This window comes from Dicentrarchus labrax, unplaced genomic scaffold (assembly GCF_905237075.1).
Source record: "Dicentrarchus labrax unplaced genomic scaffold, dlabrax2021, whole genome shotgun sequence".
Lineage (NCBI taxonomy): Eukaryota > Metazoa > Chordata > Actinopteri > Moronidae > Dicentrarchus > Dicentrarchus labrax.
In genome coordinates, this window is record NW_026136970.1 from 1 (window position 1) to 24,508 (window position 24,508).

Here is a 24,508-nt window from a genome sequence, read left to right on the forward strand (position 1 = left end):
GAAGTGTATCAGTCTCTGCAGTAGCTTCCAGCTGCAGCAGTCAGTTCAGTTTCTGTTCAGTCTCACCGAGGGAGGTTTTTGTACGACGTTTTTTCACTGTGTGAACAACCACTGACTGTTGATGTAATGACCACCTATGCAGTAGTAAACTGCTGCATCTTCAGTCTGGACTCCACTGATGGTCAGAGTGAAGTCAGAGTTTGATCCACTGCCTGTAAAACGACCTGGAATCCCTGATGCTTGAGTGCTAGCATAGTAAATGAGCAGTTTAGGAGTTTCTCCATCTCTCTGTTGGTACCAGGATAAAGAGGAAGAACTATAGATGTTCTGACTGGTCCTACATGTGATGGTGACGGAGCGTCCCAGAGCAGAGCTCACTGCTCCAGACTGAGTCACTGTGACCTGGCCTCTGGACTCTGAGGATACAGAGACAAAAACATAAAGCAGCGTCATGGTTTTGTGGGCTTCATTTCAGAGGGACGGATGTTCATAGAGGAGAGGAGTTTGATTCTCTGGACTTTACCTGTGAAGCAGCAGCAGAGGAGAGTCCAGATGAGGACGGAGATCAAAGTCATGTTTTTGATGAGGAGGATTTCTGTGTCTTCTGTTGTCATGAAGGACAGCTGTCAGTCATCCAGTGTTCAACTCTCAGGACTATAAACTCTCCCAGAGCACTGGAGCATGGTGCTGCTGATGCAAAGTGGCTCTCTATGGAAATGCTCTGACTGACTCCAACAGGGACTTGGATTCCTCTCATGATGCTGTTTATCAATGGATCAATCACTTTAATGGATTGCTGATTCAGAAACACACAACAACTAGTTCATATAATTTTGGTTCTATTCTAATGCATATATTTTCTTTACATTTCAAATTTTTTTAGAAACATGTATTTTATATAGGAGACAGTCCATCACCACCAGCACTGTGCAGCAGTGGTCGGTGGAGGCAGAGGAGGCCTTGATGGACTGTTACAGGGGGGTGAGGAGCATTACTGGCATGAAAAGGTCAGTAGGTTCAGTAGAGGGGACAAAGGGATGTGCCAACGAGTTAAACCTGTATTTCAACATGTTTGATTCACAAACCCCCTCCACCTCCTCAGGTACCCTCATTCACACCTTGGCTACCCCACCCTCCTCCACAGCCCATCTCTCCCTTCTTTACCCAGATGACAGCCCTTTCCCCCTTAACCCCCTCCACTTCTTCCCTCCCCGATCCCTTTCCATATGTCCACCCCACCATTTTACTTGCATATTGCATATAGTGTATATGCTTTTCATTTATAGTCTATATTTTCTGCTATTTTTTGTAAAATTCCTATTTTGCGATTCTAATTAAACTTCTGTACTCGTTGCACTACATTGGCCTATGCTGCTGTGTCTAATTTGAATTTCTTCTACAGGGGATCAATAAAGGTATATCTTATCTTTTCTTATCTTATGTTAACAAATATATAAATACATCTTGGAAGTTTCTGGTGATTGTTATCTTGTCACATGACAAGGTTTTACAAACAGAATAATTTTGTTGAGTTTGTTTGTGTCAAAGTCAGAGAGCCGTGTCTCTCTACAGTGAGAGGTTTTTGTACGGCGGCTCAATGAGTTTGTATCACTGTGGTGGACCTTTGGTGGAGGAACCAGACTGGATGTTGGAAGTAAGTTTCTACACAAGTACTAAATACAATATTGTAAAGTAATGTTTTATATTCAGTTTTTGGTTGCTTGAGGCTGATAAATATATCTTGTTTTAATTTCAATATGGATTTATTCATGTATTTCTCCTCATTTATCATGGAGGCTAACTCAGAGCAGCTTTTCTAAACATTTCTTTAAACATTCCTGTTAAACTGAAATTCAAACAGCCCAAAGTGTAGAAACGATAAAACTGCAAACTGTTTTATAAATGTCTTTAAAGATTTGCCTTTTTATTTTTCCACATTTGTAATAGCTGTTTTTGAATAAGTTGAGATTGAGTTATTAAAATAAAATTATACAGAGTGAAGATAAAGCTTATAATTTGAAAATCTTCAAAATCTCTTCATTTCGTCATAGATTGCTTCAAATTTAAAATCTGTTGAAGAGTTTGGTAATAATGATTGAAATCCACATGAAGAACATTTGATTGTAGTCAGTTCATTTTCTGTGTTTGTTCATGTTTCCACTAAATACTTTAAAGTAATGTATAGTTCAGGTTTTGGATGATTTTGATGATACAGTTTTTGATATTTTATTTCCAGTGTAGTTTGATATATTTCAGCTCATTCTGTATGATGATTCTCTCTGTGCTGATATGCATGAGAGGCTTCTTAAAGGGAAGTGAAACAATGTGTGAGTGAGTGACTGGTGGAGCAGAAAAACCATCTGACAGAAACTCCTTAAAGGAGAAAATCAACTCTCACACAGTAAAGGTGTCCAAGTGTCTGCTGCTTGATTGACAGCTGTGTTGTCCCTGTCCTCTAAGCTGATTGGTGTCTCCTAGGTGATGTCCGTCCCACCCTGACGGTGCTGCCCCCCTCCAGTGAGGAGCTGCAGCAGGGGAAGGCCACGCTCATGTGTCTGGCCAACAAGGGCTTCCCCTCAGACTGGAGTCTGTCCTGGAAGGTGGACGGCAGCAGCAGCAGCAGCAGCAGCTGGGAGGAGAGCAGGAGCCCCGGGGTGCTGAAGGACGGCCACTACAGCTGGAGCAGCACCCTGAGGCTCTCTGCAGACCACTGGAGGAAGGTGGGCTCTGTGACCTGTGAGGCCACCCAGGGCTCCCAGACTCCGCTCTCAGAGACACTGAGGAGAGACCAGTGTTCCCAGTTCTGACCTGACTCACTGGGACTCTGATACTGGTTTTAATCTACTACTGCTCTCCGTCTGCGCTCTCTCATTATCTTTCTCTCTCTTTCTTTTCCTCACCCACTCTCTAAATATGTGTGCCATTGATTAAATTCGTTATTTTGATTATTTCAACACAATAAAGACCAGTTCATCAAATCAGTTGTTGTCATGTATGTTACTGTAAACATTGAACTCCACTGTATTAAAAAATATCAAGTAATGTCTTCAGAAAAAATACACCATATAATAGATTTTTAATATCTCTCCTTGATATTTAGAAAAAAATAAAGTAATCAGATAATCATTCATCAGTGCTTGTTGTGACCCAACATCATTAAAGTAAATGAATCATTTTCTCCAGATTCCTTAAAGCATATGTGAGGACATGAACTTCTTCATTACAGTAACCATGAATATATTTATTTGTAACAAAGTTTGATGTCATTTTAATTATAAAGTAGGACATTATCAACATATTATGTCATCATATTATCAATATCAGCAGTTTGTTGTTAAAATGTAATATAAATAGGGTACCCGGTTAGCTCAGTCAGTAGAGCTTGCTACCCATGTACTGAGGCCAAGTCCTTGCTGCAGTGGCCCAGGGTTCAAATCTGACCTGCGGCCCTTTAATAATTATAATGCATTTTATTTGTAAGCGCTTTTCTGAATACTCAAAGACACTTTACATAAAATCATAAAAGCAGCGAAAACAGCATCAAATAGTAAAAACACTGAAAACACATCGGACTAAACTAAACATTAAAATCAATTTTAAAAAGGTGAGTTTTTGTCAATGATTTGAACGCTGTAGGGTCGGTGCAGTCACGGATTTGTTTGGGGAGAGAGTTCCAGAGGGAGGGGGCAGCAACGGAGAAGGCTCTGTCGCCCCAGGTTCGGTGCTTGGTCCTGGGTGGTGGAGACAGGAGGTTTGCGTCAGATGAGTGGAGGCTACGGGATGGATTGTGGCGGTGGAGCAGGTCAGTAAGGTAGGAAGGGGCCTGGTTATGGATGGCTTTGTGTGTGAGGAGGAGGATTTTGAATTGAATTCGTTGTGGGACCGGGAGCCAGTGCAGGTTCTGGAGCACAGGGGTGATGTGGTCACAGGTGCGGGTGTGGGTGAGCAGACGAGCAGCAGAGTTCTGGATGTACTGGAGTTTATTTAAGGTTTTGGATGGTGTGCCGTACAGGATGCTGTTGCAGTAGTCGATTCTGGAGGTGATGAAGGCGTGGATGAGGGTTTCTGCAGCGGAGAAAGAGAATGATGGGCGGAGTCGGGCGATGTTTTTGAGGTGAAAGAAGGCCGTTCTGGTGATTTGTTTTATGTGGTGTTCAAAGGAGAGGTTATTGTCAAAGATGACTCCGAGGTTGCGACTGTGAGGGGATGGAGACAGAGTGGAGGTGTCGACAGTGAGGGAGAAACTGTGAATGGTTTTAGTGATGGATTTGGGACCGATGATGATCATGTCTGTTTTGTCCCAGTTAAGTTTAAGGAAGTTGGTGTGCATCCAGGATTTAATGTCAGTGAGGCAGTTGGAGAGAGTGGAGTGAGTGGCAGAGGTGATGGATTTGGTGGAGATGTAGAGCTGGACATCCTACCTTTCGGCTTTATTGGGCACTATGTCGCTCATCGTCTCTGACTCAGAGAGTGGTTCTCTGTCCTCAGGGGAAGATATTGGCTTCATCCCTGAAACCCAGGCTCAGTCCGCTGAGGTTCGCTCTAAAAATGACTCAGAGACCCCTGCTCCGCGCCTTAGCTGCCGCATCACCCGCATAAATGCTCACTACATCTCAGTTCCTTCAGGCCTTGGCCATGAAGAGCTCTTTACTTACCTCTCAGTTCCGCTGGTGTCCAGGACTCAGGTTAAAACACTGCTAATTCAAACATTGCATCTCCCAAAAGTAAAGGTAAAGCGCCATAGAGGCATACCGTTTCTCATTAGCATCGTATAGACCCGCCGACCATGTTCCTCAAAAGATCGAGTATAAATATTTGTATCTGCTGCCTAATTATTTCTTTGCATATCAGGTGGTTGCTGGGTTTAGAGTATTTATATATTTGCTATATGGGAAATGTTCCTGCTAGAGGTTTTGCTAAGTAGTATATTCCCTCATGGCTTGAGGTTCTCATAGGGAATAGCCACACAGCGGCTGGTGCCAAGGCCCACACATAGAAGATCCTCCTACTAGTAACGTCATGCTCTATTCTGTGCAGTTTTGGGGGGTTTAAGGTATCTACCCATCACTCCCCAATAACTCTATGTAAACATATATGTGGGGAATGATTAGGTCGGAGCCTTGATGCTAAAATCTAAATATGCTGTACTGCTGTAATAAACATTTCAAGCGTAAATTGTCTGCCTGAACGTCTACCATTCACTCTCCCAAGTTGGGTCCCTTTTATTCATTTGGAAATCAGATAACAACATGGGATTATAATGCAGTATTAATGGATGCTGATATGTTGTGATGGACATTATTATTTGTCACTGTTTTTATTATAGTACATGGTGTGTGTGTGTGTGTGTGTGTGTGTGTGTGTGTGTCCTCAGTGAAGTGTATCAGTCTCTGCAGTAGCTTCCAGCTGCAGCAGTCAGTTCAGTTTCTGTTCAGTCTGACTGAGGGAGGTTTTTGTACGACGCTTTTTCACTGTGTGAACACATACTGACTGTTGATGTAATGACCACCCATACAGTAGTAAACTGCTGCATCTTCAGTCTGGACTCCACTGATGGTCAGAGTGAAGTCAGAGTTTGATCCACTGCCTGTAAAACGACCTGGAATCCCTGATGCTCGAGTGCTAGCAGCATAAATGAGCAGTTTAGGAGTTTCTCCATCTCTCTGTTGGTACCAGGCCAAAGCATGGTAGCTGCTCCAAGTATAGACATTCTGACTGGTCCTACATGTGATGGTGACGGAGCGTCCCAGAGCAGAGCTCACTGCTCCAGACTGAGTCACTGTGACCTGGCCTCTGGACTCTGAGGATACAGAGACAAAAACATAAAGCAGCGTCATGGTTTTGTGGGCTTCATTTCAGAGGGACGGATGTTCATAGAGGAGAGGAGTTTGATTCTCTGGACTTTACCTGTGAAGCAGCAGCAGAGGAGAGTCCAGATGAGGACGGAGATCAAAGTCATGTTTTTGATGAGGAGGATTTCTGTGTCTTCTGTTGTCATGAAGGACAGCTGTCAGTCATCCAGTGTTCAACTCTCAGGACTATAAACTCTCCCAGAGCACTGGAGCATGGTGCTGCTGATGCAAAGTGGCTCTCTATGGAAATGTATGAGAGACCATGTTCTCAGTACTGACCGGACTCACTGGGACTCTGCTTCTGTTTTACCTTGCTACAGCTTTAAGTCTGCACTTTCTATCATTCCAACATTTTAACTGAATTAAACTTTAGATCATGACATTTTTATTGTTCCAATAATTCCGATGCTGTTAATGCTGTAAGTCAATAAACTGATTTTCTTTCTTTGGATCAAATGTTTCTTTCATGGATCCCTGTACACTAACAACAGATGTCTAATTACATATTTTCACATGTGCAGGATTATAACCAATGTCAGAGTAAGATTTTCTCATCATTGTTGATAGTAAATACAATCGAGGAAAAATAAATACAAATAAAAATAACATAGCATGATAAAAAATGTGCACACGACCTGTTTCATCAGGTTTCCCCATATTGGACACTTTTTTGTGTGTTTGTGAGAAAGACGTGAAACAACATTGTTCATACACATTAAAAAAATACTTTTCCATCACAGTCAGTTTTTAAAAAACTTCCTGAGCTCAAGGAGACACTCAGACGTGTGGGGGAATGTATTTTAATTTGGGTGGGGCTGAACTGGCCACGTGTATGTGCACAACAACTTATGTGGATGTTCATATTGATGTATAGAAAAAACAACAGACATATGTTGGGAACTCTTTCTAGTTAAATCTAGACAGCTAAATCTCTCTCAAACATGTGATTGAGGATATTCAACCTCATCTGCTGAAGACTTGGTCAAACCTGCAAAACTGGAATGAAAAGAAATCTAAAATATACAGGCTGAACATGCATGGGCTGACTACCAAACTGCTCTCTCTCTCTCTCTTTCCCCCCTCTCTCTCTCTCTCTCTCTCTCTCTCTCTCTCTCTCTCTCTCTCTCCTTGCTGTATTTTTGAGTCTTCAGATAGTTCAAAACAACATCAACTCGAGTCTGACCTGTGGTCTCTCTCTCTTCCCCTGTTCTGTCTATTTTGAGCTGTCTAATCAATGAAAAAGGCATAAAGCCCCAAAAATTATAATAAAAAGAGAAATTATGGTAGGTTTTATGTCTCTGAAAAAATATAAAAAGGTCACAACATTTAACATGTTTAACTATCAAATACATTTCTGCTCAAGCTCCATTCAGTCGCTGTTCTGGAGCTTTTGATCAAATCCCATGGTCTTCCTCAGCAGATGGAGTTCACCCAGTTGTCATGGAATATTTTAACTTTGATGCCAACATGGACAAGAAGTCCTGAAAATGCTCAGAGGAATGGGAATTTGAACAACTACAATTCAATGACAACTGGGAGACTCCATCAGCTGAAGAAGATCATGTGATATGATTGAAAGCTCCACAACAGTTAGTGGATGGATGTTGTACAGAGATTGTCTGGGTATTTTCAACGTCAACCAATAACTTTCAGTCTCAATGTCTTTGTGTGGTATTTTAGTTGCATATGAAAGAAAATGTGTTTTTTTATGTTGATATATTTATATCACGTAGGTCACTTTTGTCTTGTTATGTCTCCAGTTAATCTTTATTTTATTTATCTATTTTAATACTTGAACATTTCTGATATTAGTCTTTATACTCTTTGTTAATTGGATGTAGTTGAAATAGCTGTGATCCAGAATAAAGCAGAGGTCAAAGGTCATGACCGAGACAGCTCTCATTAACTCTCTCATTGGCTTCGCTTGATAATTTTACAAACCAGATACATTTGTCACTGAATGTGTTTTAATACATGTTGACTGATGGTGTGTGTAGGTGTGTGTGTGTGTGTGTGTGTGTGTGTGTGTGTCCTCAGTGAAGTGTATCAGTCTCTGCAGTAGCTTCCAGCTGCAGCAGTCAGTTCAGTTTCTGTTCAGTCTGACTGAGGGAGGTTTTTGTACGACGCTTTTCACTGTGTGAACACTCTCTGACTGTTGATATAGTGATAACTCTGACAGTAGTAAACTGCTGCATCTTCAGTCTGGACTCCACTGATGGTCAGAGTGAAGTCAGAGTTTGATCCACTGCCTGTAAAACGACCTGGAATCCCTGATGCTCGAGTGCTAGTATAGTAAATGAGCAGTTTAGGAGTTTCTCCATCTCTCTGTTGGTACCAGGATAAACGATCGGAGCTATAAACATTCTGACTGGTCCTACATGTGATGGAGACGGAGCCTCCCAGAGCAGAGCTCACTGCTCCAGACTGAGTCACTGTGACCTGGCCTCTGGACTCTGAGGGATACAGAGACAAAAACATAAAGCAGCGTCATGGTTTTGTGGGCTTCATTTCAGAGGGACGGATGTTCATAGAGGAGAGGAGTTTGATTCTCTGGACTTTACCTGTGAAGCAGCAGCAGAGGAGAGTCCAGATGAGGACGGAGATCAAAGTCATGTTTTTGATGAGGAGGATTTCTGTGTCTTCTGTTGTCATGAAGGACAGCTGTCAGTCATCCAGTGTTCAACTCTCAGGACTATAAACTCTCCCAGAGCACTGGAGCATGGTGCTGCTGATGCAAAGTGGCTCTCTATGGAAATGCTCTGACTGACTCCAACAGGGACTTGGATTCCTCTCATGATGCTGTTTATCAATGGATCAATCACTTTATCAGAGTATTGATTAGGAATGTGTCAGTGCTCATTTGTATGAGGCTTTGCTTTCAGTTTGATGGACACATTTTCTTCCAGAATATTTAGTGAATTCCCCCTAATTCACTACCACACAGATCAACATCACTGTGGGACACATTTAAACAAAATGTTATCTTTCATTTATATTAATTATAATCTACAGTAAACAAATGTTTACGATCATTATTTATTTTTTGTTACGATTTATTGGAGAGTTTTTCATTACAAAATTCTCATTTCATTGTTTTAATGTAACATGAATTAATACACCTTATTTCACAAAAAAAGATCGACTCAATGAGTTTGTATCACTGTGGTTGACTTTTGGTGGAGGAACCAGACTGGAAGTTTCTGCACAAATACTAAATACAATATTGTAAAGTAATGTTTAAAATGAGTTTTTGGATGTCTGAAGCAGACAGATATTTCTTGTTTTAATTCTAACACTTGAAGTATTCATGTTTGTACTTTTTCTCCTATATCGTGGAGGCTAACTCTTTGTTCTTTACACATTACTGTCAAACTGAAATTTAAACAGCTTTAAGTGTAGAAAAGATATAAATGCAAGTCTGTTTTAGAAATACATAATTTTAAAGATTAATTTAATGTTTTACACAGCAGTTATAACTGTTTTCAAAACTTAAGATTAGACTTTTCAAGTAAAATTTAATAGATTGAAGATAAGTATTTGAAAATCTTCAAAATCCCTTCATAGTGTTATATATTGTTTTAAAGTTACAGTTTGGTAATGATGATTGAAATCCACATGAAGAACATTTCATTGTAGTCAGTTCATTTTTTGATATGCATGGGAGGCTTCTTAAAGGGAAGTGAAACAATGTGTGAGTGAGTGACTGGTGGAGCAGAAAACCATCTGACAGAAACTCCTTAAAGGAGAAAATCAACTCTCACACAGTAAAGGTGTCCAAGTGTCTGCTGCTTGATTGACAGCTGTGTGGTCCCTGTCCTCTAAGCTGATTGGTGTCTCCTAGGTGATGTCCGTCCCACCCTGACGGTGCTGCCCCCTCCAGTGAGGAGCTGCAGCAGGGGAAGGCCACGCTCATGTGTCTGGCCAACAAGGGCTTCCCCTCAGACTGGAGTCTGTCCTGGAAGGTGGACGGCAGCAGCAGCAGCATCAGCTGGGAGGAGAGCAGGAGCCCCGGGGTGCTGAAGGACGGCCACTACAGCTGGAGCAGCACACTGAGGCTCTCTGCAGACCACTGGAGGAAGGTGGGCTCTGTGACCTGTGAGGCCACCCAGGGCTCCCAGACTCCGCTCTCAGAGACACTGAGGAGAGACCAGTGTTTCCAGTTCTGACCTGACTCACTGGGACTCTGATACTGGTTTTACTCTGCTACTGCTCTCAGTCTGCACTCTGCAATACCGTTGCTCTCTCAGTCTTTCTCTGTCTCTGTCTCTGTCTCTCTCTCGATTGTTTCAAGATTTCAAATTAATAAAGATTTAATAATTTCTATAAAAAGGAAATTATTAAAACATAGGAGACTAGCACCGTGGTACAACCACCAAACCCGCCAGTTAAAACAAATAGCTAGGAAATCTGAAAGGAAATGGTGCTCTTCCAAATTATCAGAATATTGCTCAATTTGGCAAGATAATCTTAAAACTTATAGAAAGGCCCTCCGTAATGCCAGAGGAGCCTATTACTCAGCACTAATAGAAGAAAATAAGAGTAACCCTAGGTTCCTCTTCAGCACTGTAGCCAGGTTGACAGAGAGTCACAACTCTATTGAGCCACATATCCCCATAAACTTAAGTAGCAACGACTTCCTGAGCTTCTTCTATAATAAAATTATTACTATTAGAGAGAAAATGAATCACCAACTGCCATCAACAGTTATCAGTGGCTCTCCAAGTTCAGGGACTTTTGCTAATGTAAACTTAGATATATATTTAGACTGTTTCTCTGCTATTGATCTTCATCAGTTAACTTCAATCATTTCTTCATCGAAGCCATCAACCTGTCTATTAGACCCGATCCCAACTAGGCTGCTTAAAGAAGTTGTTCCCTTAATTGGCACTTCTTTACTGGATATGATTAATCTTTCTTTATCATCAGGATATGTACCACAGTCCTTTAAAGTAGCTGTAATTAAACCCCTTCTTAAAAAGCCCACTCTTGACCCAGGGGTTTTAGCCAACTATAGACCAATCTCTAACCTCCCCTTCCTCTCTAAGATTCTGGAGAAAGTAGTCGCCAAAGAGTTGTGTGAATTTCTACATAACAATAGTTTATTTGAGGATTTTCAGTCAGGATTTAGAGTTCATCATAGCACAGAGACAGCTCTGGTTAAAGTTAATAATGACCTTCTGACTGCTTCTGACAATGGACTTGTCTCTGTACTTGTACTATTAGATCTTAGTGCTGCATTTGACACCATTGACCATAATATTCTTTTGGGGAGACTTGAGCATCAAATTGGCATTAAAGGAACCGCACTAAGCTGGTTTAAGTCATATTTATCAGATCACTCGCAGTTTGTACATGTTAACGATGAATCTTCAATAAATACTACAGTTAGTCATGGAGTTCCACAAGGTTCTGTACTTGGACCAATACTATTTACTTTATATATGCTCCCTTTAGGCAACATTATTAGTAATCACTCCATTAACTTTCACTGTTATGCAGATGATACGCAGTTATATCTATCAATCAAACCCAATGAAATTAATCAATTATCTAAATTACAAACATGTCTTACGGACATAAAATCCTGGATGACCTGCAATTTTCTGATGTTAAACTCAGAAAAAAACGAAATTCTTGTTCTTGGCCCCAAAAACCTTAGAGACTCACTGTCTAAAGATATAGTTACTCTAGATGGCATTAACTTGGCCTCTAGCACCACTGTCAGGAATCTTGGAGTTATCTTTGATCAGGATTTGTCATTTAACTCCCACATAAAGCAGACCTCTAGGACCGCCTTCTTTCATTTACGTAATATTAGAAAAATTAGACACATCCTATCACAGACAGATGCAGAGAAACTAATCCATGCATTTGTTACTTCAAGGCTGGATTACTGCAACTCTTTATTATCAGGTTGCGCCAATAAGTCCATTTAAACGCTCCAATAATTCAGAACGCTGCAGCACGAGTACTGACAGGAACTAGAAAAAGAGATCACATCTCTCCTGTACTAGCTTCTCAACATTGGCTCCCTGTAAAATGTAGAATTAAATTTAAAATCCTCCTCCTCACCTATAAAGCTCTTCATGGTCAGGCCCCTTCATATCTTAAAGAGCTCATAGTACCCTATTACCCCTCTAGAACACTACGTTCTCTGAATGCTGGGCTACTTGTGGTTCCTATAGTCTCTAAAAGTAGAACAGGAGCCAGAGCCTTCAGTTACCAAGCTCCTCTCCTGTGGAACCAGCTTCCATTTGTGGTTCGGGGAGGCAGACACCCTCACCACATTCAAGAGTAGGCTTAAGACATTCCTCTTTGATAAAGCTTATAGTTAGGGCTGGATCAGGTGAGTCCTGAACCATCCCTTAGTTATGCTTCTATAGGCCTAGACTATCGGGGGATTTCCCATGGTGCACTGAGCTCCTCCCCTTCCTCTTTCTTTATGCACTCATTCATGTCCCATTAATGCATGTTACTAACTTCACTTCTTCCCCGGAGTTCATGTGCTTTCTCATCTCGCAGGTTCTCATGGATCCTGGTGGAGCCTCCTGCCATGGTCCTGCTTGACTGCCATTGCCAATACTGTTGTTGCTGTGCACCTGTCTGTCTGTCTGTCTGTCTCTCGCTCTCTCTCTGCCTCTCTCTCTCTCTCTCTCTCTCTCTCTCTCTCTCTCTCTCACCCCAACTGGTCGAGACAGACGACCACCCACCTAGAGCCGGAGGATCTGTCCTAGGTTTCTGCCTTTTAACAGGCAGTTTTTCCTTGCCCTTGTCCCCAAGTGCTTGCTCATGGTGGTACTGTTGGGTCTCTGTAATTAATGTTAAAGAGTTCGGTCTAGACCTGCTCTATTTGAAAAGTGTCCTGAGATAACTTCTGTTATGAATTGGCGCTATACAAATAAAATTGAATTGAATTGAATTGAATTGAACTGCGAGACTCCACCAGCTGAATAAGATCATGTGATATGATTGAAAGCTCCTCAACAGTTAGTGGATGGATGTTGTACAGAGATTGTCTGGGTATTTCCAACGTCAACCAATAACTTTCAGTCTCAGTGTCTTTGTGTGGTATTTTAGTTGCATATAAAAGAAAATGTCTTTTTTTATGTTGATATATTTATATCACGTAGGTCACTTTTGTCTTGTTATGTCTCCAGTTAATCTTTATTTATCAATTTATTTTAATACTTTAATAAATTTGAGGAATTAATCTTAATCTTTGATTATGAACGTTTCTGATATTAGTCTTTATACTCTTTGTTAATTGGATGTAGTTGAAATAGCTGTGATCCAGAATAAAGCAGAGGTCAAAGGTCATGACCAAGACAGCGTGTGTGTGTGTGTGTGTGTGTGTGTGTGTGTGTGTGTGTGTGTGTGTGTGTGTGTGTGTCCTCAGTGAAGTGTATCAGTCTCTGCAGTAGCTTCCAGCTGCAGCAGTCAGTTCAGTTTCTGTTCAGTCTGACTGAGGGAGGTTTTTGTACGACGCTTTTTCACTGTGTGAACAACCACTGACTGCTGATGTAATGAGCACTCTGACAGTAGTAAACTGCTGCATCTTCAGTCTGGACTCCACTGATGGTCAGAGTGAAGTCAGAGTTTGATCCACTGCCTGTAAAACGACCTGGAATCCCTGATGCTCGAGTGCTAGTTAAATAAATGAGCAGTTTAGGAGTTTCTCCATCTCTCTGTTGGTACCAGGCTAAAAGGTGGTATGGGCTACTGTAATATACATCCTGACTGATCCTACATGTGATGGTGACGGAGCCTCCCAGAGCAGAGCTCACTGCTCCAGACTGAGTCACTGTGACCTGGCCTCTGGACTCTGAGGATACAGAGACAAAAACATAAAGCAGCATCATGGTTTTGTGGGCTTCATTTCAGAGGGATGGATGTTCATAGAGGAGAGGAGTTTGATTCTCTGGACTTTACCTGTGAAGCAGCAGCAGAGGAGAGTCCAGATGAGGACGGAGATCAAAGTCATGTTTTTGATGAGGAGGATTTCTGTGTCTTCTGTTGTCATGAAGGACAGCTGTCAGTCATCCAGTGTTCAACTCTCAGGACTATAAACTCTCCCAGAGCACTGGAGCATGGTGCTGCTGATGCAAAGTGGCTCTCTATGGAAATGCTCTGACTGACTCCAACAGGGACTTGGATTCCTCTCATGATGCTGTTTATCAATGGATCAATCACTTTATCAGAGTATTGATTAGGAATGTGTCAGTGCTCATTTGTATGAGGCTTTGCTTTCAGTTTGATGGACACATTTTCTTCCAGAATATTTAATGAATTCTCCCTAATTCACTACCAAACAGATCAACATCACTGATGGACACATTTAAACAAAATGATTCAGTTCAATTCATATGTATTTATTTTATATTAATCATGATCTAAATTTGTTTTCATACATTTGTCAGGATTGACTAGAGAGTTTTTCTTTAGAAATATCTTATTTCAATGTTTTAATGAAAGAAAAAGTAAGAAGGCATATTTCACAAAATACATATATATATTCCTTGTTTATGTTTTAGAAACGTTAACCAATTATTACAGGAACTGGGTAAACTGGGAATGTGTTTGCTGAGTTTGTTTTTGTCAAAGTCAGAGAGCCGTGTCTCTCTACAGTGAGAGGTTTTTGTACGGCAGCTCAATGAGTTTGTATCACTGTGGTGCACGTTCGGTGGAGGAACCAGACTGGATGTTGGAAGTAAGTCAAATTATTAAAACTTTTATAATTTCAAGACATACTGGATTTCAGGAAGAATTCTCGATTTTTCATATTAATGTATATCTTCTGCACGAATACTTTTCACTCAGAGACAAACTTTGCATCAGGAATATAAATTCAAAACCTTATTGAAGTGAATTTAAAATATCAAGACAGAATATGACTTGATATGTATATGAATGGTAAAGTTTCATCTTGAGGGCTTGTAGGTTTAGTTCAGTGTGTCAAAGTCAGAGAGCCGTGTCTCTCTACAGTGAGAGGTTTTTGTACGGCGGCTCAATGAGTTTGTATCACTGTGGTTGACTTTTGGTGGAGGAACCAGACTGGATGTTGGAAGTAAGTTTCTGCACAAATACTGAATACAATATTGTAAAGTAATGTTTTAAATTCAGTTTTTGGTTGTTTGAAGAAGACATATATCTTGTTTTAATTTGAACACTTGAAGTATCCATATTTGTACTTGTCCTCCTTCATCATGGAGGCTAACTCTTAGTTCTTTACACATTCCTTTCAAACTGAAATTCAAACAGCTTGAAGTGTAGAAAAGATAAAACTGCAAACCTTTTCGTACAAATGTTTCATTTTTAAGATTCACTTTTACTTTTCCATGTCAGAAATAAATGTTTTTAAATGAATTAAGATAAAATTGAACGTAGTGAAGAGAAAGATGAGTAAATGTTCAAAAGCTCTTCATAGTCACATGAAGACTATTTGATTGTAGTCAGTTCATTTTCTGTGTTTGTTCATGTTTCCACTAAATACTTTAAAGTAATGTATAGTTCAGGTTTTGGATGATTTTGATGATACAGTTTTTGATATTTTATTTCCAGTGTAGTTTGATATATTTCAGCTCATTCTGTATGATGATTCTCTCTGTGCTGATATGCAAGATTTAATAGATTGAAGATAAGTATTTGAAAATCTTCAAAATCCCTTTATAGTGTTATATATTGTTTTAAAGTTACAGTTTGGTAATGATGATTGAAATCCACATGAAGAACATTTCATTGTAGTCAGTTCATTTTTTGATATGCATGAGAGGCTTCTTAAAGGGAAGTGAAACAATGTGTGAGTGAGTGACTGGTGGAGCAGAAAAAACATCTGACAGAAACTCCTTAAAGGAGAAAATCAACTCTCACACAGTAAAGGTGTCCAAGTGTCTGCTGCTTGATTGACAGCTGTGTGGACCCTGTCCTCTAAGCTGATCCGTGTCTCCTAGGTGATGTCCGTCCCACCCTGACGGTGCTGCCCCCCTCCAGTGAGGAGCTGCAGCAGGGGAAGGCCACGCTCATGTGTCTGGCCAACAAGGGCTTCCCCTCAGACTGGAGTCTGTCCTGGAAGGTGGACGGCAGCAGCAGCAGCAGCAGCTGGGAGGAGAGCAGGAGCCCCGGGGTGCTGAAGGACGGCCACTACAGCTGGAGCAGCACCCTGAGGCTCTCTGCAGACCACTGGAGGAAGGTGGGCTCTGTGACCTGTGAGGCCACCCAGGGCTCCCAGACTCCGCTCTCAGAGACACTGAGGAGAGACCAGTGTTCCCAGTTCTGACCTGACTCACTGGGACTCTGATACTGGTTTTACTCTGCTACTGCTCTCAGTCTGTACTGTGCAAGACTCTCTCTCTCTCTCTCTCTCTCTCTCTCTCTCTCTCGCTTGTTTTTCAGTTGATTGTGTCAAAATTTAAAAATAAATAAAATGTTATCAGATCAACAGTCTCCATGAGATCATTATACATGTATCATGTCTTACGTGTCATTAGCTTTCCCATATATCATATATGTTTAGAAACATTAGAAAGATTCATCTATACTGCATCACAATAACAGCAACTGTATAAATCTTTTTTTACAAGTTTATCTTGAATACTCTCATGACTTGGCAAAATGTTCTACTTCTGTTGAATTGAATTGAATTGAATTGAATTGAAATATCTTTAATGTCCCCAAGGGGCAATTTGGTTCACAACAGGTAGCCAACACATACACATTCGCACAAAAACACATAAAAACATGAAATGATGAATAGATAAAAGCATAAATACACATGTGCAATATATATATACATATAAATGAAAATAAAAAATAAAAAGTGAAAAAATGTACAGTGACATGGACAGGGATGGAAGATGACCTATAGTTTGTTGAGAAACCCAACAGCTGATGGTACAAATGATTTCAGGTATCTGTTAGACCTGGCACGTTTTCAGGAGTCATACCTCCTTCCTGATGGAAGGAGGCAAAACTCAGAGTGTAGTGGGTGAGTGATGTTAGCCAAAATGGCCATTGCCCTCTGTGTGGCTCTGGCCTCATACACATACTCAATGCTGTTGAGGTCAGTGCCAATTATTTTCTGACATATATTTTACACAGTCTGTTTTTGTTGATTACACTCAAATTGCCAAACCAGCAGATCATAGCAAAAGTTAAAATTGACTCAACAAAGGATGAATAAAATGTTTTCAGAAGTGATCTGTCAACATTAAACCCCTTCAACTTTCTTAAGAAAAACAGTCTCTGATTGGCCTTTTTACATATATAGTCTGTATTGGTGTCAAAGTTCAATTTATCATCTAAAATGGTGCCCAAGTATTTGTATTGGCTTACCACATCCAACGCTGTGCCGTTAATCAAAGTTGAAGCAGTGTTCAAACATACTCTGACAGTCATTGGTGTAGAGTACAAATAAAAGTGGTGACAGAACACACCCCTGAGGTGACCCTGTGGAGCACGTGAGGGCCTTAGATAAAGTGTTATTTACCCGGGTTCTCTGTGACCTCATAGTTAGGAAATCAACCAGCCAGCATATGGTACCAAAGTCAATATCAGAAAATTGCAATAGTCTGTGAGCAAGGATATGGGGCTGCATACAGTTGAATGCTGAGGGGAAATCAACAAAACACAGGTGTGCATTGTGTCTTCTTGCCCTCTAAGGGCCCTATCTTGCCGATCTGAAACGCAAGTATCAAACGCAAAACGCAAGTAGCTTTGTGGGCGGATCTCGGGCGCTGTTGCTATTATGCCGGCGGGATAAATGACTCTTGCGCCCGGTGCAAATCTAAAATGGGTTGGTCTGAAGTAGCTACATTAGTCATAGGTGTGGTTTGGGCGTAACGTGCAATAAACCAATCAGAGCGTCATCTCACATTCCCTTTAAAAGCAGGCGCGCTTGTTCTATGGCGGATTGCTATCATAACGGCGGATTTGCCAGGCGCACGACAGGAGCGGTTCACAGCCGTGGAGACCGACGTTCTCGTCAGGGCCGTAAAATACCGAGAAGTGTCATTATTGACATGAAATAAATGTAGCACAGCCATACAATAAATCTAAACAATGTAACGCAGCTATGCAGGAAGAAGACCCTGGCCTCGGGAGCAGTGCGCACGGGCCGAACAGTGCGCAAGGGCCAGCTGAGGAGGAAGCAGCGCCAACACCAAGGAGCAGAGGATCTAGACCCACTACACACCGGGAGGACCACCCGTTCCTGCAGCAAACCAGGTTTGACATGCTGGAGCAGGAGCTGTCCGGGATGCGGCAAAGTATTAATGCCCGTCCTGACGGGGTGGCGATGTTGCTGCTGCCTCTCAGGCGCATCCCCTCAAGTCTGCACCCTTAAAATAGCATCTGAATAAGCGCCACTGACTTTAGACTAGGTTTTTCCTGGTCTGTGGCGGAATTGTTTTCTGAAACAGCAAAATAGCACCAGGGAACGTTTGCGCCGGAACACGCCTCCTCTTTTCGCTGAACCACCCCTGGAGCGCAAATTCATTCCTTAATTTAAGGACGTGCGTCGGTGGAGGGAAAATTCCAATGTGTGTCGAGTGCAAAATAGGAATTATACAAGCGCCAGTGTACGCCTTTGCCACTGGAACCACTACTGATTCTTTCCATAACCCTGGGACTTTCCTTTGTGATAGCGAGAGTTGATTGCGAATCTCTGGTGGAATTTCATCGCGTAGGGTCCACGGGGCTGAACTGCATTGGATGAGGAAGTCCCAACTGTACTGCAGTCTGTGAGACGAGTTGGTTTGACGATGGTTCACAACAGTCCCAAGAGTAAGCATGTTCATAAGCACCGTGTTGAAAAGATCCATGTTAATTCCAAAATATTGGGATACTCTTACATTCCCGCGGCTAGTTCAAACATGACAGACGAGATACAAGACAAATACGCACACACGCGGCTCCTGCTGTATGTTGCCGCAGCAAGGCAGCACCATGTTGTCACTTCTATCTGCTTTATTGAACCTTGTTAATATGTTTAGATAAATTCAGTATCACTCAATTATGTCATCATTCATGTCTGAATTTTATGAGGGTTCATATGCAACGATGGCTCAAACTGTTCCTAGAAACTAACTCAAACCTCTGCATGAATAAAGAACCACTTTAAAGAGGATTTTAAGGATTAGATGTATAAAGCAGCATATCGTCTGCATAAAGTTATACACAACGTCTGTGAAATTCTTTTTTCTGAGACTATGAAAATGAGTACAGATTCACTAACATGAGTTGACAACATTTATAATCAATAAGCATCAGTTCGTTAAATTAGTAATGTCATCAACTGCTGGTATGTGTTGCTGTCTGAAATCCTTAAACATATATAGACAGAGTGTGTCTCAGTAAATGATTCATATGACTTTATTATTTTAGCTCACAGTGATGCATTACCCACCACAGTTTCGTGAACAGTTGATGGGATTGTGTCATACATATTACATCTGATTGCTCTGTCAGTACACCCTGAATGCCTGATAAATCCCACCAAATTCTTTTCAGTAAATGGAATAAGGCACAGAGCGATATGGTGTGGCAATCTTGTGCCACACTTGAAAATGAATTAGTATTTTTTTATAATTATTATTTACTATTGTTTGTTTCTGTGTACTGTACATGTATTGATTTTGCACATACATTGAGCAAATATTCTGTTTAAATCTGAATCATGAAATGTGTGTGTGTGTGTGTGTGTGTGTGTGTGTGTGTGTGAGTGTGTGTGTGTGTGTCCTCAGTGAAGTGTATCAGTCTCTGCAGTAGCTTCCAGCTGCAGCAGTCAGTTCAGTTTCTGTTCAGTCTGACTGAGGGAGGTTTTTGTACGACGCTTTTTCACTGTGTGAACAACCACTGACTGTTGATAAGATGAGCACTCTGACAGTAGTAAACTGCTGCATCTTCAGTCTGGACTCCACTGATGGTCAGAGTGAAGTCAGAGTTTGATCCACTGCCTGTAAAACGACCTGGAGTCCCTGATTGTCGAGAAGTTGCTCTATAGATAAGCAGTTTAGGAGCTTCTCCATCTTTCTGTTGGTACCAGGCTAAAAAGTCATTATTATAAACGTTCTGACTGGTCCTGCATGTGATGGTGACGGAGCGTCCCAGAGCAGAGCTCACTGCTCCAGACTGAGTCACTGTGACCTGGCCTCTGGACTCTGAGGATACAGAGACAAAAACATAAAGCAGCGTCATGGTTTTGTGGGCTTCATTTCAGAGGGACGGATGTTCATAGAGGAGAGGAGTTTGATTCTCTGGACTTTACCTGTGAAGCAGCAGCAGAGGAGAGTCCAGATGAGGACCGAGACCAAAGTCATGTTTTTGATGAGGAGGATTTCTGTGTCTTCTGTTGTCATGAAGGACAGCTGTCAGTCATCCAGTGTTCAACTCTCAGGACTATAAACTCTCCCAGAGCACTGGAGCATGGTGCTGCTGATGCAAAGTGGCTCTCTATGGAAATGCTCTGACTGACTCCAACAGGGACTTGGATTCCTCTCATGATGCTGTTTATCAATGGATCAATCACTTTATCAGAGTATTGATTAGGAATGTGTCAGTGCTCATTTGTATGAGGCTTTGGTTTCAGTTTGATGGACACATTTTCTTCCAGAATATTTAGTGAATTCCCCCTAATTCACTACCACACAGATCAACATCACTGTGGGACACATTTAAACAAATATATTATCTTTTATTTCTTTTATTTTCATCATTATCTACAATAAACATATGTTTATGATCATTATTTACATTTGTCATTATTTATTGGAGAGGTGTTCTTTTGATATATCTTATTTCATTATTTTAATGTAACATGAATTAATAAAGATTATTTCACAAAAAAAAAATTAAATACATATTCATAGTTTATGTTTTAGACACTTTAACCAGTTATTAGATAAACTGGGTAAACTGGGAATGTGTTTGCTGAGTTTGTTTGTGTCAAAGTCAGAGAGCCGTGTCTCTCTACAGTGAGAGGTTTTTGTACGGCGGCTCAATGAGTTTGTATCACTGTGGTACACGTTCGGTGGAGGAACCAGACTGGAATTTGGAAGTAAGTTTCTGCATTGATATTAAATATTATAACATTGTAAACCAACGTTTTATATTCAGTTTTTGGTTGCTTGAGGCTGATAAATATATCTTGTTTTAATTTCAATATGGATTTATTCATGTATTTCTCCTCATTTGTCATGGAGGCTAACTCAGAGCAGCTTTTCTAAACATTTCTTTACACGTTCCTGTTAAACTGAAATTCAAACAGCGCAAAGTGTAGAAAAGATAAAACAGCAAAATATTTTTTAAATGTCTTTAAAGATGCACTTTTATTTTTCCACATTACTAATAGCTGTTTTTGAATTAGTTAAGATTAAGTTATTAAAATAAAATTATACAGAGTGAAGATAAAGCTTGGTATTTGAAAATCTTCAAAATCTTCAAGTCATAGATTGTCAAGTTTAAAATCTGTTGAAAGGTTTGGCAATGATGATTGAAATCCACATGAAGAACATTTGATTGTAGTCAGTTCATTTTCTGTGTTTGTTCATGTTTCCACTAAATACTTTAAAGTAATGTATAGTTCAGGTTTTGGATGATTTTGATGATACAGTTTTTGATATTTTATTTCCAGTGTAGTTTGATATATTTCAGCTCATTCTGTATGATGATTCTCTCTGTGCTGATATGCATGAGAGGCTTCTTAAAGGGAAGTGAAACAATGTGTGAGTGAGTGACTGGTGGAGCAGAAAAACCATCTGACAGAAACTCCTTAAAGGAGAAAATCAACTCTCACACAGTAAAGGTGTCCAAGTGTCTGCTGCTTGATTGACAGCTGTGTGGTCCCTGTCCTCTAAGCTGATTGGTGTCTCCTAGGTGATGTCCGTCCCACCCTGACGGTGCTGCCCCCTCCAGTGAGGAGCTGCAGCAGGGGAAGGCCACGCTCATGTGTCTGGCCAACAAGGGCTTCCCCTCAGACTGGAGTCTGTCCTGGAAGGTGGACGGCAGCAGCAGCAGCATCAGCTGGGAGGAGAGCAGGAGCCCCGGGGTGCTGAAGGACGGCCACTACAGCTGGAGCAGCACCCTGAGGCTCTCTGCAGACCACTGGGGGAAGGTGGGCTCTGTGACCTGTGAGGCCACCCAGGGCTCCCAGAGTCCGCTCTCAGAGACACTGAGGAGAGACCAGTGTTCCCAGTTCTGACCTGACTCACTGGGACTCTGATACTGGTTTTAATCTACTACTGCTCTCCGTCTGCGCTCTCTCTTTATCTTTCTCTCTCTTTCTTTTCCTCACCCACTCTCTAAATACGTGTGCCATTGATTCAATTCGTTATTTTGATTATTTCAACACAATAAAGACCAGTTCATCAAATCAGTTGTTGTCATGTATGTTACTGTAAACGTTGAACTCCACTGTATAAAAAAATATCAGGTAATGTCTTCAGAAAAAAATACACCATTTAATAGATTTTTAATATCTCTCCTTGATATTTAGCAAAAAATAAAAGTAATCAGATAATCATTCATCAGCGCTTGTTGTAACCCAACATCATTAAAGTAAATGAATCATTTTCTCCAGGTTCCTTAAAGCATTTGTGAGGACATGAACTTCTTCATTACAGTAACCATGAATATATTTATTTGTAACAAAGTTTGATTGCATTTTAATTATAAAGTAGGACATTATCAACATATTATGTCATCATATTATCAATATCAGCAGTTTGTTGTTAAAATGTAATATAAATAGGGTACTCGGTTAGCTCAGTCAGTAGAGCTTGCGGCCCATGTACTGAGGCCAAGTCCTTGCTGCAGTGGCCCAGGGTTCAAATCTGACCTGCGGCCCTTTAATAATAATAATGCATTTTATTTGTAAGCGCTTTTCTGAATACTCAAAGACACTTTACATAAAATCATAAAAGCAGCGAAAACAGCATCAAATAGTAAAAACACTGAAAACACATCGGACTAAGCTAAACATTAAAATCAATTTTAAAAAGGTGAGTTTTTGTCAATGATTTGAACGCTGTAGGGTCGGTGCAGTCACGGATTTGTTTGGGGAGAGAGTTCCAGAGGGAGGGGGCAGCAACGGAGAAGGCTCTGTCGTCCCAGGTTTGGTGCTTGTTCCTGGGTGGTGGAGACAGGAGGTTTGCGTCAGATGAGCGGAGGCTACGGGATGGATTGTGGTGGTGGAGCAGGTCAGTAAGGTAGGAAGGGGCCTGGTTATGGAGGGCTTTGTGTGTGAGGAGGAGGATTTTGAATTGAATTCGTTGTGGGACCGGGAGCCAGTGCAGGTTCTGGAGCACAGGGCAGATGTGGTCACGGGTGCGGGTGTGGGTGAGCAGACGAGCAGCAGAGTTCTGGATGTACTGGAGTTTATTTAAGGTTTTGGATGGTGTGCCGTACAGGATGCTGTTGCAGTAGTCGATTCTGGAGGTGATGAAGGCGTGGATGAGGGTTTCTGCAGCGGAGAAAGAGAATGATGGGCGGAGTCGGGCGATGTTTTTGAGGTGAAAGAAGGCCTGGTGATTTGTTTTATGTGGTGTTCAAAGGAGAGGTTATTGTCAAAGATGACTCCGAGGTTGCGACTGTGAGGGGATGGAGACAGAGTGGAGGTGTCGACAGTGAGGGAGAAACTGTGAATGGGTTTAGTGATGGATTTGGGACCGATGATGATCATGTCTGTTTTGTCCCAGTTAAGTTTAAGGAAGTTGGTGTGCATCCAGGATTTAATGTCAGTGAGGCAGTTGGAGAGAGTGGAGTGAGTGGCAGAGGTGATGGATTTGGTGGAGATGTAGAGCTGGACATCCTACCTTTCGGCTTTATTGGGCACTATGTCTCTCGTCGTCTCTGACTCAGAGAGTGGTTCTCTGTCCTCAGGGTAAGATATTGGCTTCATCCCTGAAACCCAGGCTCAGTCCGCTGAGGTTCGCTCTAAAAATGACTCAGAGACCCCTGCTCCGCGCCTTAGCTGCCGCATCACCCGCATAAATGCTCACTACATCTCAGTTCCTTCAGGCCTTGGCCATGAAGAGCTCTTTACTTACCTCTCAGTTCCGCTGGTGTCCAGGACTCAGGTTTAAACACTGCTAATTCAAACATTGCATCTCCCAAAAGTAAAGGTAAAGCGCCATAGAGGCATACCGTTTCTCATTAGCATCGTATAGACCCGCCGTCCATGTTCCTCAAAAGATCGAGTATAAATATTTGTATCTGCTGCCTAATTATTTCTTTGCATATCAGGTGCTTGCTGGGTTTAGAGTATTTATATATTTGCTATATGGGAAATGTTCCTGCTAGAGGTTTTGCTAAGTAGTATAATCCCTCATGGCTTGAGGTCCTCATAGGGAATAGCCACACAGCGGCTGGTGCCAAGGCCCACACATAGAAGATCCTCCTACTAGTAACGTCATGCTCTATTCTGTGCAGTTTTGGGGGGGTTTAAGGTATCTACCCATCACTCCCCAATAACTCTATGTAAACATATATGTGGGGAATGATTAGGTCGGAGCCTTGATGCTAAAATCTAAATATGCTGTACTGCTGTAATAAACATTTCAAGCGTAAATTGTCTGCCTGAACGTCTACCATTCACTCTCCCAAGTTGGGTCCCTTTTATTCATTTGGAAATCAGATAAGAACATGGGATTATAATGCAGTATTAA

At 41.4% G+C, this 24,508-nt stretch overlaps 1 pseudogene and 7 gene segments (V, D, J or C); 3 read left to right on the forward strand and 5 right to left on the reverse strand.

Moving 5' to 3' along the window:
• Positions 1 to 93: 93 nt before the first annotated feature.
• LOC127360903 (Ig kappa chain V region 3315-like) lies at positions 94 to 825 on the reverse strand. The segment is given in 2 exon segments: positions 94 to 416; positions 524 to 825. Coding segments are annotated over 2 exon segments (414 nt in total).
• A 243-nt stretch (positions 826 to 1,068) lies between these two features.
• On the forward strand, positions 1,069 to 2,978 carry LOC127360917 (Ig kappa-b4 chain C region-like). The segment is given in 3 exon segments: positions 1,069 to 1,102; positions 1,589 to 1,654; positions 2,479 to 2,978. Coding segments are annotated over 3 exon segments (429 nt in total).
• A 2,209-nt stretch (positions 2,979 to 5,187) lies between these two features.
• LOC127360904 (Ig kappa chain V region 120-like) lies at positions 5,188 to 6,046 on the reverse strand. The segment is given in 2 exon segments: positions 5,188 to 5,800; positions 5,908 to 6,046. Coding segments are annotated over 2 exon segments (423 nt in total).
• A 1,936-nt stretch (positions 6,047 to 7,982) lies between these two features.
• On the reverse strand, positions 7,983 to 8,684 carry LOC127360918 (Ig kappa chain V region K-25-like). The segment is given in 2 exon segments: positions 7,983 to 8,305; positions 8,414 to 8,684. Coding segments are annotated over 2 exon segments (414 nt in total).
• A 4,495-nt stretch (positions 8,685 to 13,179) lies between these two features.
• Positions 13,180 to 14,066, reverse strand: LOC127360906 (Ig kappa chain V region 3547-like). The segment is given in 2 exon segments: positions 13,180 to 13,674; positions 13,782 to 14,066. Coding segments are annotated over 2 exon segments (423 nt in total).
• Positions 14,067 to 14,489: 423 nt separating this feature from the next.
• LOC127360915 (Ig kappa-b4 chain C region-like) lies at positions 14,490 to 16,287 on the forward strand (the record flags this gene model as incomplete). The annotated part of the segment is given in 2 exon segments: positions 14,490 to 14,559; positions 15,800 to 16,287. Coding segments are annotated over 2 exon segments (396 nt in total), but the record flags the coding sequence as incomplete, so codon positions are not given.
• A 3,169-nt stretch (positions 16,288 to 19,456) lies between these two features.
• Positions 19,457 to 20,425, reverse strand: LOC127360911 (Ig kappa chain V region 2717-like). The segment is given in 2 exon segments: positions 19,457 to 20,005; positions 20,113 to 20,425. Coding segments are annotated over 2 exon segments (414 nt in total).
• A 406-nt stretch (positions 20,426 to 20,831) lies between these two features.
• On the forward strand, positions 20,832 to 22,215 carry LOC127360916 (Ig kappa-b4 chain C region-like; annotated as a pseudogene).
• The last annotated feature ends 2,293 nt before the right edge of the window (positions 22,216 to 24,508 follow it).